The following is a 13928-nucleotide window of genomic DNA, read 5'->3' on the forward strand; positions in this document are numbered from 1 at the left end:
AACCTTTATATCCGAAACGGTCAGCTTCCGGCATTCCGACTTGTTTGGGATTTGTTTTGGTGGGAACAATTAATTGGAATTCAAGCAAATTTGAACATTATATAAGTCATATTCGCAACTGCTTTTGATAAATTTTTTGAATAGGTTAAGCCAAAAGTAACAAAGTTACGTGGCACTAACTTATTTTCTAACAATATGAACTAAAATGCAAATGAAACTAATCAAAATTGAAAATGTTGCTGCTATTGATAAAAAAATCTTTCAATTGTCATCTTTTTTTTACTAATTATGCATAGAGAAAGCACGCTTAAATATATGATATCACCCAAATATTTCGAATTTTTTCTAATTTTATAAAGAATCACTCTCCGAATTTCGTAATGATCGGTTGATTACTTTTTGAGTTAGAATTTTCGCAAATGTGAAAAACGTCATTCTAAGGAAAATGCGTTTGAAAAAAAATTGTTTAAATAGTCAATTTTCGGATAGGAAAACGTTTCTCACTATTAATTACAAACAAAATACAAATGCGGTCGTCAAGGGATTGACGTCAAGTAATTTTGCAAAATACTATTTACGCAGTGTCGTAAGATAACGTAGACATAAAGCAACTACTCCCTGGGAGCTCGAGTTTGAGTCTGAACCCGGTAACTGCTTGGTACTACGATCATAAAATTTAAAGGCATATGAATTTTGCTTTGAAATCTTTTCAGCGTATTCTGGGATAGTTAAGCTATGGATCTATACTAAAAAAAGTCGATTCTGGAGATCTCCTAATATGGCTTCTCCCTTAATAAAAAATAATGCGTTTCAGCCAGGTATCTGCACGGATACCGCGGGACTAAGCCTGAAATTTTGAAAACTACCTTAACCTTATAAAATTTAAGGTCATAATTGCAAGCTCAAAACAGTGGCCAATTTCGAAAAATATTTAAATTTTCGATATTTACTAATTAGATCCCGTTTTTCATCAGCGATTATTATTAATGGTATCGACCGATTGCTTATAAATCGAAGTTAGGTATCACATTTCAAATTTTTCCCTTTTTCGCAAAAAGATATTTGTCGTTTCTCTACAGGGCCATCAGAGGTTTCGAATTCCAGCTTCTTACTCAAGACCAAATTGGCCTTTTCTTAATATTCTCGTGCAATTTGTTTTTCATCTTGTAAGAATTGTGATGTGTCAATCACAGCATGCCTTTAATTTTAGAGATAAGCCCGGCTAGCTCAGTCGGTAGAGCATGAGACTCTTAATCTCAGGGTCGTGGGTTCGAGCCCCACGTTGGGCGCAAATAATTATTTTTAGAATTTGAATATATAAGAGTATTTTGGCGGACACTTGAAGTAATTTTTAAATAATCTGTTTTGAATCTGTCAGATAAACAAGATAAATGGTATATTAAACAAAATATTCAATTTAATCAGCTCAGATTTCTTTATTATTTTATAAAATTAATTATAAATAAATAAATCATTCTAATCTGGGAAATATGTGGTCCTGTGGCGCAATGGATAACGCGTCTGACTACGGATCAGAAGATTCCAGGTTCGACTCCTGGCAGGATCGTCAGATATTTTTATTGCCAAATGACTTATGTGATCCCTAAATTGTGTCGCAAGGGGTTAGAAATCTATAGGAGTCATTCGCGAAGTTCAGGCTGCAGAAAATGCCAATTAATCCTCTATGACCGACCGACTGACTGGGTTTTTTGAAATAGGAGCGGCTGATCTCCGATTAACTCCTCAAATGCGGATTGATGAAAATGTCTAGTTTCAAGTATTGCTCGTCCGTTAGCGTGAATGTCCAGGTCCTTTAATAATAATGCAAGTGAAATTCAGAACAGTATCCGCGAAGATTCCAGAAGAAGCTTTATCTGGCGGATGTCAATCTGTTTGAAAACACTAGATGACATCCTTATATTTTTCATCAAAACGAGGCAAATCGCACCGAGTGTGGTCTTCTGGACAGAAATAGGTAGGTCATCTCTTTAACTGTAAGAATAATTTATTTACCGATGATGGATTGATACTCAATCTTCTAAAGAAGCCAATGATTTTAATTTGGCAGCATGCACTAAGCAAAGATAAGTTGAAAGTGATTGAATAATAGACAACTGACAAGCACCCCTAGAACTCTGGAGAATGCCTAAAGAAAGAGGATAAGAGTGAAAAAAACAAAGGAGATTCGATTCAGTTAACATGTAGAAAGGTAAAACACCCTACGAGCTAGATCGTAGGGTTAAAGATGTGATTAAGTGATTAGAATATCCTCCATGGTTTTCGGAGTAAGGCAAAGGGTGGAAATTAGGATGGCAATTTTTAGCAGGGGTAGCATTTCCCCTTTACCATAAAATTTTGGAAATGATTCCCATTTTTGGAACGAATGTGAAGGATGGGTACGACCAAATAGTAAATGTCCTGAAATTTTTGAAATTCAAGATGCTACTCTACTCTGTGTCTCAGGACTTGCATTGAATTCCACCTGAACATTCAAAAAATTATCGAACATAGCTTGACCATTAAAGAGGAGGAGGTCCCGACATATTGCGTTGTTTGATGATATCTTTTAGTCTCAGTTGATAATGAGCCTTATTCGTTCTATCAAAACATTATTTGAGACATCTCATATCAGCTAGGAGTTAGTAGTAGAAGGAGGAGCAGAGTCCTGAAATCAGACAGAAAATAGGAAGATTAATTGGAAAAAATGATGATACCAAGAAGTGAATAAAGATAATTAAGCGTATAAAAAAATCAAAGTATGTTTTCAATTTTGGAGATAGCCCTGCTAGTTCCGATCGTAGAGCGCGACTTATAGGTTTCGTCATTTTGGCAGGCAAGAAAATAATTTAAATTCATAGAAGGTATTGAATGCGCTGTGTCAATCGACGTGGTGGAATCCGTCATCTGTATCGGATATCTGATGCATGGATTTTAGTGGATATATTGTATTATGCTTAGGTCTTCAGCCACCTTACGTGTTGGTGACGTAATTTGCGCGACTCTTCATTTCAAGATGGCTGGTTCAAGCACCACGTCGGTCGCTGAAATTGTTTTTAGATATTGAATATATGTATATGCCAAATTGTGTAAAAAGAAGGGATGGGTAGCTTGGTTTCGAATATGTGAGGGCCGCCTGGGTAGATGAGAAAATTGAAAGAACATTATACCTGCTGAATTACTCACTAAGAAAGCTATTGCGAGACCTGTTCCTTCAAGATTCTGCCTGATTTCTGTAACAGACTAAAGTACCAGGAAATTGCTAATTGCGGGGCGGTTTTAACTATATTCATTTGCGTATTGTTGTTAATTCATGGTTGTCCGACTGCAGGGCCAGAAAATGTGCTTTTGTTGCCTTCTTACTTTGAGTTTCATTATAGAATATCTGTTTGAAATTTGACTGCAAAAAACCGTTGCGGATTCTCTAAATGTCTTACAACTCACATAGAGTCTGTCCCACATTTGGTCGATGCTGCTGCGGGTCCTAATGCGTTTTCTTGATAATATACCACTCAATCAGACCACCAAAAGGAGATTTTGGTTTCTTTATTAAGTAGGATCGTTCGGAAACTGGCAAGAATGTGATGACCGAAAATATTAGAAAATGAAAATATTGATGTATATCAGAAGCAAAATACAATTAACTCAAAATGAAATTAAAAGAAGAAAACCGAGCCAGCTAAAAGAAAAGGAAATGACCCTTGCAGAAGTATAGAGCCTACTTTGGTTTATAACAATTGTCCCGTTCAAAATACCCTCCATAAGATTAAACCTTTCATACCACCATGATACTCGTATTCCCAATTCTAATGTATTTTTTGGAAGCTTGAGCCATCGACGAACAGAATTACGAGTCCTTAAGAGGGTTTCCTGACGCTCGATATTTCAACTTTTTTAAGGTTTTGTGTGAAATAAAACTTTATTAAAATCGATTCAATGGTTATCTGTCCGTCTGTCGGTCGGTCTGTCTGTCTATCTCCCTGTCACAATCAATTTGCTCAGAAAGGGCAGAGCGAATTGTGATGAAATTTGGCCAGAACCTATGGTCTGGGAATCCCTTTTCATACGCCTGGTGGTATTATTTCGAATCTGTTAAGGGAAAGTCGCACCGTATCCTTAAAGAACTATTAGTACTTTTCGAAACTGTGTAGCTATTGTGGGTAAACGTTTGTAAATTAAACGCGATTTGTAGCTAACAATTAAACTTTTTATTTAACTCAAATTACAAACACGCGGAATTGAAATTATGACTGTAGATTGAGCGAGGGGATCTGACAGTTGACGGATATGTCTATGACGACTTATGACAGCATTGTCACACCCCTACATCACTCTCCCCCGAGTGACATTGCCGTCACGATGACTTTTCGCTGGAGGATAAGTGTGTTTCGGTGGCGGTCTGGAATACAAATATGTTCGTTTAAGATCCTGGTGAGTTTTATTTTCATCATTCAGGAAGAAGGCTGGCTTTAGTCGTTCTGTTGAGACGTTGAAGTTCTTTCCATTAACTTCAATTCGAAATAGACGATTGGTGATTCGTTCGATAACAGGATGCGGACCTGAGTAAGGTGGCGATAATGATGTACGAACTCGATCATCTCGTAGAAATACGTGTGTGGCAGAACTTAAGTTTCGGTGTACGAATTCGACAGGTTTGTTGTGATGTGCTGATTGTGTTGGACGAATATTACGCATTTGTTCTCATAGTTGATTCACGAATTGAGCTGGATTATCGTCAACAGTTTGATCATCGAAAAATTCACCTGGCAGTCGTACAGTGGATCCATACATGAGCTCGGCACATGATGCGTTTAAATCATCCTTGTAACACGATCGTAGTCCAAGTAGAATGGTTGGTAAAGAATCGACCCAGTTTTTGTTTCCGTAACACATTATTGCTGCTTTCAGGGAACGATGCCATCTCTCAAGAATGCCGTTGGAAGCTGGATGGTATGCCGAGGTTCTTGTTCGTTCGCAACCGATTAGTTTCGCGAGTGATTGGAATAGTGCCGATTCAAACTGGGATCCTTGATCCGTTGTAATTATTCGTGGCACTCCGAATCTGGCTATCCAATTGTTGTAAAAAGTTTCGACAACTGTATTCGCTGTCTGGTCGCTTATCGGTATTGCCTCCGGCCAACGAGAGAATCGATCTATCATCGTCAAACAATATTTGAAACCTTTCGAGAGTGGGAACGGGCCAACTATGTCGATGTGTACCTGATCAAATCGACCATCGGGAATGGTGATATGCTGAGGAACGTTCTTCGTGTGTCTGCTTACCTTCGAACGTTGACACGGTATGCATGTTCGGCACCATAACAGGATGTCTTTACGCATATTCGGCCAGACGAATTTGTTGCAAATTTGTCGCGATGTGGAACGTCCGCTTGGATGAGCGAGCTGGTGAATAGTGTCGAATACTTTTCGTCGAAGTTGGGTAGGGATGTAAGGTCGGACTTTACTGTCGGTTACATCACAATAAACTGGAAGTTGTCCTGCAGTCTGTATTGCTTGTAGTTTTAATGATGTTGTGTTGCTATTTAGTAAGGCTTGAAGTTCTTGATCTTGTTGCTGTTCATGCGATAGTTTGTCTGCGGTGAACGAAGATGGTATGGAAATGGCGTCAACTCGTGATAGTAAGTCGGCGACTATGTTGCTCTTTCCTGGTATGTGGCTGATATGCGTTGAAAATTGCGATATATAACTTAGCTGGCGTACTTGACGAGGCGAAGCATGATTTGGTTTTTGAGAGAAAGCATAAACGAGAGGCTTGTGATCGGTTTTTATGCAAAAATTTGATCCTTCCAGTATATATTGGAAGTGTTTGATAGTGGCGAAGATAGCTAGCAGCTCTCGATCGTAGGTGCTATATTTCTTTTCTGCTGGGCTGAGTTTTCGTTTGAAAAACGCCAATGGTTTCCACTCTCCGTCTTGATACTGCTCTAAAGACGCGCCGATGGCTACATCAGAGGCATCAGTGGTAATTGAAAGCGGGGCGTTTGGTTTAAAATGCACTAAAAGAGTGGCGTTCGCGAGGTCAGTTTTGCATGATTCCCACGCGTTGATGGTTTCCGTTGTCCATTCAATTGTTCGTGTGCCGTTCTTCTTGCTGCCCTTCAAAAATTCGTTGAGTGGTGCTTGCGTAGTTGCGGAATTTTTCAAAAAACGTCTATAGAAATTGAAAATTCCGAGTGCTTGTCGTAACTCCTTGACTGTTGTTGGTCGTTTTAGGTTACAGATGGCTTCAACACGTGACGGTATTGGGCGAATTCCGTTTGCGTCGATCAAGTGACCGAGAAATTCGATTTGTTGGGCTCCAAAGACACATTTCGAAAGATTGATGACAATGCCAAATTTTTCCAAACGCTCAAAAACTAATCGCAAGTGTTCGAGATGTTGTTCAAAGTTGTCGGACGCAATTAAAATGTCATCTATGTAGCTGACTGCAAAGTCTAGGCCTCGAAGAGCTTTGTCCATTAGTCTTTGGAAAGTCTGGCCTGCATTCCTCAGACCGAACTTCATGACCAGAAATTCAAAGAGGCCGAAAGGGGTAATGACGGCAGTCTTCTCGATATCTTCTTCAGCCATTAATATTTGATAGAACGCACGTATGAGGTCGATTTTTGAGAAAACTTTCTTACCTGCCAAACCAGCAGTTGCGTCGTGAATGTGACGGATCGGATATCTGTCTGGAACTGTGACAGCGTTTAGCCCGCGGTAGTCCCCGCAGGGTCGCCAGGATCCGTCTTTCTTGGGGGCCAAATGTAACGGGCTAGCCCAAGGACTCGAAGATGGGCGGCAAATGCCCTGCTCCAACATATATTCGAATTCTTTCCGAGCTATTTCCAACTTATCTGGTGTAAGACGCCTAGCACGAGCTGCTACGGGAGGGCCGGTGGTTTTTATAAAGTGTCGAACGTTACTTGCAGGCTTTTTGTTAATTGAGCTCGGGTTCGTTATATTATACTAGGAAATTGTTTCAGTAGTTGGTGATACGGGGAGTCGTTGTGAACGGTGAAAATTCCACTGTGGGTCGTTCTTTTGACAACACAAGACGTTCCGAGTTTTGTCGTGGTGTCAATGAGACGTTTGTTTAATACATCGACTAACAGTCCATGTTGTTTTAAAAAATCGGCTCCCAGTATCGGACGGGCGACATCAGCAATTTGGAAAATCCATTTGTATGGCCGACGGAGGCCGAGATTTAAACATATCAGTTTTTCTCCCAAAGTCGAAATGGTGGAACCGTTGGCAGCGAAGAGACGTAGGCTTTTCGGTTTTAAAGTTTCGCGAATCAGCCTTCGGGGAAAAACAGAAATTTCGGCACCTGAATCTATGAGATGTTTTGTCGGCAATAAATAGGTGATTTTCTAGGCAGTCGTTGTTGGTCGCCTCATTCAACAACGACTTTGCTAGTTTTCCTTGTTTGTATATGTGCATGGCTTGATGCACTTTATCGCTGCTGCGCCGAACTTTCGATGATAGCGACATATTTGTGGAAAATTGCGTGTTGCTGACCTCGATTTTTGTCTGCTTTGCGACGAACTGCGATTACGATTTCGAGATTCGTGAAATTGAGAGCTTCGATCACGTTTGAGGTTTTGTATTTCTGCACGCAGCGATCGGATTTCCTTTTTCAATGAGTTTAGATCATTAAAAGTATTCGTGGAAAGCTGCTGAACAGATTCGATTTGGGGTTCACGAGCATCTAAAATCTTGTCAGCGATCTCAGCGAGTTTGTCGTTATCGGTGCTGTCCATCGAGGCAAGAATAGCGCGGATATGTTCGGGAAGCCGTTGCATCCATATCGATTGTAATAGTTCGGATCCAACTTTATCTCCTGCGAGCAGTTTCATTTTGCGCAGCAAACCGGATGGTCTTTGATCACCCAGTTCGACATCATTTAGCAATTTTCGGAGTCGTTTGCCTTCGGATTCAGTAAACTGTTTGATGAGACGTGTTTTAATCGTGTTGTAGCGATCTTTTTCGGGTGGGGACTCGATGATATCGGCGACTTGTTCGAGAATGGAATAGTCTAGTTCACAAACGAGTTTATTGAATTTGGTCTGATCGGATCGAATGTTGTGAACGAGGAATTGGGCCTCGATTTGGGCGAACCAGAGCGCCGGTCGAGATTTCCAAAATTCGGGAAATTTGACTTTACGAATTTCTGCGATTTCCTCGTTGATTTGCAACGCATCCGAAGCATCGCTGAATTTGTCGGCATCCGACTCAGGCATAGCGATTTTGGGAAAAATTTTTTAGAAAATAGTTTCCGGGGTCATCACTGTAGCTATTGTGGGTAAACGTTTGTAAATTAAACGCGATTTGTAGCTAACAATTAAACTTTTTATTTAACTCAAATTACAAACACGCGGAATTGAAATTATGACTGTAGATTGAGCGAGGGGATCTGACAGTTGACGGATATGTCTATGACGACTTATGACAGCATTGTCACACCCCTTCAACTGAACCTATTTTTGATATTGGGTGAAACACAAGGAACGGTCAGAATGTGACACGTCTCGTCGTCAGAACCTACCCAACTGAAAAATCTGAAAAATTCACAATCGTGCATCCATTCGAAATCTAGACCTCAAAATACATCCCATTCCGATATCTGCTCAAATAAAGTTATTAATAGCATATTACCATATCTTGGAATCTTACCCGAAAATCCCCCTTGAGTTCACGCAAAATGGTACGGTTATAAGTAATAATATAATATACAATTTTGGAAAGTTTGAAAAATCTGACTAATACTAACAAAGTTGTAGAAGGTCAAAGTTGTATATTTCACGTGAATTTATCCCACCCTAAGATGTGTTTGACGTCATCATGATATAAAGTAAATTCATATGAACAGCGGAGTTGAAATACATATACGAATCGGAAGTGCATAGGAAATTTCTCCAACAAGATGAACACAAATTATTTATACCTCCCCCCGACATATTTTAGATTTTTTTGGGCAATACAAATAAATGTAATCTTTTCAATCTTTTTACAATATATGTTATTGCTGGACTCTTGAATTATGATTTAAAGTTTTCGATTTTTCGACAAATTTGATAATCTTTTATATTTATATACCCTAAAAGAAGGTGGGTTACCGATGGGAAGCACAAATGTTTTCTTATTCTATATACGTGCCGCTATCGTCCGAATCACGATTATAATTTCATCATCATCATCAACGGCGCAACAACCGGTATCCGATCTAGGCCTGCCTTAATAAGGAACTCCAGACATCCCGGTTTTGCTCCGAAGTCCACCGATTCGATATCCCTAAAAGCTGCGTGGCGTCCTGACCTATGCCATCGCTCCATCTTAGGCAGGGTCTACCTCGTCTTCTTTTTTTACCATAGATATTGCTCTTATAGACTTTCCGGGCTGGATCATCCTCATCCATATGGATTAAGTGACCCGCCCACCGTAACCTATTGAGCCCGATTTTATCCACAACCTGATGGTCGTGGTATCGCTCATAGATTTCGTCTTTATGTAGGCTACGGGATGGGAGGATTTTTCTCTGGAACGCGGCCAAGAGTTTGCAATTCTTCTTGCTAAGAACCCAAGTCTTCGAGGAATACATTAGGACTTGAGATCATTGTCTTGTACAGTAAGAGCTTTGACCCTATAGTCAGACGTTTCGATCAGAACAGTTTTTGTAAGCTGAAATAGGCTCTCTTGGCAGACAACAACCGTGCGCGGATTTCCTCATCGTAGCTGTTATCGGTTGTGATTTTCGACCCTAAATAGGAGAAATTATCAACGGTCAAAAAGTTGTATTCTCCTATCTTTATTCTTACCGTTTGACCAGTGTGGTTTGATGTTGTTGGTTGGTTGGTGTTCGGTGCTGACGTTGCCACCATATACTTTGTCTTGCCTTCATTGATATGCAGCCCAAGATCTCGCCTCAATCGCTGCTTGCTCGATCTGGATGAAGGCAGTTTGTACGTCTCGGGTGGTTCTTCCCGTGATCTCGATATCATCAGCATAGGCCAGTAGTTGGGTGGACTTAAAGACGATCGTACCTCTTGCATTTACCTCATCACCACGAATCACTTTCTGCAGGGCCAGGTTAAAGAGCACACATGATAGGACATCCCCCGGTGGAATGGTCTTGAGAGTGATCTTGCTGCTTTTATCTGGCCTCGCACTTTCGTCAGGGTCAGTCAGTCTTATCAATTTCGTTGGGACACCGAATTCTCTCATGGCCGTGTATAGTTTTACCCTGGCTATGCTATCATAGGCGGCTTTAAAGTCGATGAGTAGATGGTGCAACTGTTGTCCATATTCCAACAGTTTTTCCATCGTTTGCTGCAGAGAGAAAATCTGGTATGGGCCAATGATGTTCTGGGCGTACCTATCCGGCCTAGCAAGATAGCGATAGCGAGAATATCCTATAGATGGTACTCAGCAACGTGATACCTCTATAATTGCTGCACTGTATGATATCTCCCTTTTTATGTATGAGACAGATAATGCCTCGTTGCCAATAATCAGGGATTGATTCGCTGTCCCACACCTTCAGTGCAAGTTGATGAACCACTTGGTGTAACTGGGCGCCTCCATATAATTTCATTTTACTAAATATTAAAACGGCGGAGTTATGAAACGAAAACCTTCAAAAATCGCGTCAATTTTTCATTAAAAATTTAGAATCAAAATAGGAAATTATTAACGAAAATACACAATCGTAGTTCGGAACAGGATTACCTATATGTAGAATATTGTGTAAAAATGTTAGCTCGATCGGTTGAACAGAATTTTAATTGCGCTTTCCATCAGCGTTTAAAGTTTTCGTTTTGTATGCTCGTAAACATGGCCCGTACTCTTCTATTTGCTGTACCTTAGTAAATGTTATGAATTTCGGTCTGAAATTTCCACAGTATACTCCCAACATATTCTGCTTCCAAAATATATATAAAAGAAAAAATCGATTTCTAGAAACTGTCACATAGGAAAACCTCCCTAATCGCGTTCGTTATCTATTGCAAGCGGCAAGGTTTGTTTGGCAGAGCCAAGGCTCCCAGAATTCGTTGGGACTAACGAACTGGAGAAATTTGGCCCAAGACCGGAAAGGTTGGAACGCCCAGATCCTATATCGGAAGTTGTGCAATTGATAATGAATCAAACCATGCTTAAAATTATAAGGATATGCCCGGCTAGCTTAGTCGGTAGAGCATGAGAGTCTTAATCTCAGGGTCGTGGCTTCGAGCCCCACGTTGGGCGGGAACATTTATTTTGAGCTTCTGATTATATGAGAATGTTTAAACAGCACAACTTAAGTAATTTTTAAATAATCTCATTTCACGAGAATTATTTATTTGAAACAAAAATGAATTTGCCACTAAAGAAACCCATAAAAAAGTGGATGCGAAATAAAATATGTTTGTCAACCCAGATTTTTAAATATTTTATAGAATGGTTTGTTTAGCGAACATGAATTCAACAAACAAAATTTCAGGAATAACAACAATTTCAGGAACAGGGGTGGGAGCATTTAGGCTGCTAATATATTATATATAATGAACAGGCAGGATGCGGGGTGATCAAAAGACCAAACCGGGTTGTCTATTGTCAACCACGTGGATAGAGCTATAATATTTCACTTTAAATAAATTACCATTTTTTGCGTCCGTTTGCATCTAAGTATAGCTCCATCGTCTGTCACTGTCACTGTAAATATAATCATTTTCGTATTGTCCTTCAGGCGTGCCTGTCAAACTGCATAGCCAGAAAATTGGTTTTCGGTCTTTGGCTTGAGTTACATAATTGAAAATTCGTTTGAAACACTAGTATGACTGAATGAGTCAAGCTAACTTAAATTGACGTGGAAATGCCAGCAGGCGTGTGAAAAATATAAGGCTCACTAGAAGTAAAGTAAAGGAAGGCGACAGGCTGAAAAGGCCATTTGTTTAGATTGGTTACAAAATTTCCGGTACAAATAGTTTACATACCGCTATAAACTGTCGGGTGTCACTTTACTGCAGGCAACCAAGGCATGATAGAGAGCTCCCCACGCGTAAGACCAATAATGTGCTTCCCAATCCTTTACAAATTCCTAATGTTCGTTATTAATTATAGCCAACGCAACTGGCACAACAAGAATTGGAATCAAAGAAATTTGGCTACATGTATTATATCAAAATTCCATTGCGGACTGTCTATATTATTTTGGGATTGAGGAGTTCTTACTCCGCATCCACTTGATGTCGGATCGAATCAAATGAAGATGAATTTATTCCTTGCCCACACCTTAGACAAAAACTTGGCCGAAGCTACAAACATTTTTGTTTAGAAATGGAAGAGTCCCAAGTCCGAACCTTGGGTGGTAAGCCCAAAAGGAGGAGTCCGTGGAGCAAAAAGAGTGGGAATAATTTGATCTTCATTTGATCCGGTCTGACATCAAGTGGCTGCGGACTTAACATAGGACTCCTCAATCCCTAAAGAAACAATTTTCTAGCTTCGACCAAGCTTTGGTCTGAAATGTGGGCGGATTTACGTTCTATATGCTGTGAATTTTAAAAAGGAGCATATAACACCTGTGAACCGCTGTGAACACACTGCTTCCAGGGCAGAGGTGAGGCAGCGTCTGATGAGTTGCCTCTGTCCTGTTACGAAGCCGCCTTCGTCCAATTTTAGTATTCTGCATATTTGGTGCAATAAATATCACTAAAGCGAGGGCTTGACTTTTTTATTTGGGAGGAATGTCCCCTAATACAAAAGTCAGTATAAAATGAAAATATTGAAACAAAGCACACTTGACGAAATGAAGAGAAGAAAATGGAACCAACTAGAAGAAAAAGAAATACTTGCCACATGAATAGAAATCGTACTTTTATGTGGAAATCTGCTCGTTCTTGGTCGAAATCCTTCCGCCAAAAACTGCTTTCATAGGGACATAGTTTTCACAGTACAAGATTATCTGGCCATACTTCATGTATTCTTTAGGAACTTGGATTAAAGTCATTTCGAACTGTGAACTCCTCGATCGGGAGGTCCTCTGTGCGATCTCCAGTCCCCCTCAAAAGGATCCGATCCTTAATAAAACGAAATTTAGAAGCGACATAGCAAATACACTGTACGTACGATGGTTTAAACCTAGGGCGCAATTAATTCGTTGGTGGTAACGAACTAGCCGACTTTGTCGCAAGACCGGCAAGCTGGGAACATTCGTTTGCGGCAAGCTTAGACTTTACACCGGAAGTTATGCCATTGATAATAAATCGAACCATGCTAAAATTTTCACAGACATGCCCGGCTAGCTCAGTCGGTAGAGCATGAGACTCTTAATCTCAGGGTCGTGGGTTCGAGCCCCACGTTGGGCGCAGATATTCATTTTTAGCTTCTGAATATATGAGAGTATTTACGCGGTATACCTCAAGTAATTTTTTGATAGTCTGATCTCACAACAGTAGTTTATTTCAAACAGACGGATTTGTTACTGAGGAGACTAATAAAAATGTGAATGCGAAATAAAATATCCTTGCAGCATCCATTTTTATCTGCTTTATGAAAGTGGCATCATTAAATAACACACCTTCAGTTGGGAATTATGTGGTCCTGTGGCGCAATGGATAACGCGTCTGACTACGGATCAGAAGATTCCAGGTTCGACTCCTGGCAGGATCGTTAAATATTTTTTGTTTGTGGTTAAGAATAGGGGAAAACGAAGTAGCCAAAGATGTTCCTTTTTTTTTTAAAAAAAAAGCTTCTACAGGTATCATGCGGAAATGAGATCACATGATAGTACGCAATTTTATGCAATTGGTATATTTACCGTCAAAGGAGTTTTCAGGTCCCAATCAGAAGAGGAGAACCGGACAGGGATGCTTTTTCATTTCTGTTTATTCGAATACTACCCTTCAGATCCTGCAACCACGAACTATATAAACTAGCTACTAAACTGTGATTAC

At 40.0% G+C, this 13928-nt stretch overlaps 2 protein-coding genes and 5 non-coding genes across 8 annotated transcripts in view; 6 read left to right on the plus strand and 1 right to left on the minus strand.

Moving 5' to 3' along the window:
• The window catches only part of LOC119654354 (ecdysone receptor), an 834675-nt gene that overhangs the window by 35696 nt on the left and 785051 nt on the right, over positions 1 to 13928 (plus strand). The window lies entirely within an intron of this gene.
• Positions 1217 to 1289, plus strand: Trnak-cuu. The gene has a single exon. It is a non-coding gene; the product is annotated as a tRNA-Lys (tRNA).
• On the plus strand, positions 1495 to 1567 carry Trnar-acg. The gene has a single exon. It is a non-coding gene; the product is annotated as a tRNA-Arg (tRNA).
• On the minus strand, positions 7413 to 7856 carry LOC119654019. Its single transcript, XM_038059182.1, has one exon. The coding sequence runs from the start codon at positions 7854 to 7856 to the stop codon at positions 7413 to 7415; it is 444 nt and encodes a 147-aa protein (XP_037915110.1).
• On the plus strand, positions 11169 to 11241 carry Trnak-cuu. Its single transcript has one exon. It is a non-coding gene; the product is annotated as a tRNA-Lys (tRNA).
• On the plus strand, positions 13268 to 13340 carry Trnak-cuu. Its single transcript has one exon. It is a non-coding gene; the product is annotated as a tRNA-Lys (tRNA).
• Trnar-acg lies at positions 13572 to 13644 on the plus strand. Its single transcript has one exon. It is a non-coding gene; the product is annotated as a tRNA-Arg (tRNA).

This window comes from Hermetia illucens, chromosome 4 (assembly GCF_905115235.1).
Source record: "Hermetia illucens chromosome 4, iHerIll2.2.curated.20191125, whole genome shotgun sequence".
Classification (NCBI taxonomy): domain Eukaryota; kingdom Metazoa; phylum Arthropoda; class Insecta; order Diptera; family Stratiomyidae; genus Hermetia; species Hermetia illucens.

What these genes read in the sequence shown, in the direction of transcription:
- LOC119654019 (XM_038059182.1), bottom strand. Translation starts at nt 7,856, where the DNA reads ATGAAACTGCTCGCAGGAGATAAAGTTGGATCCGAACTATTACAATCG.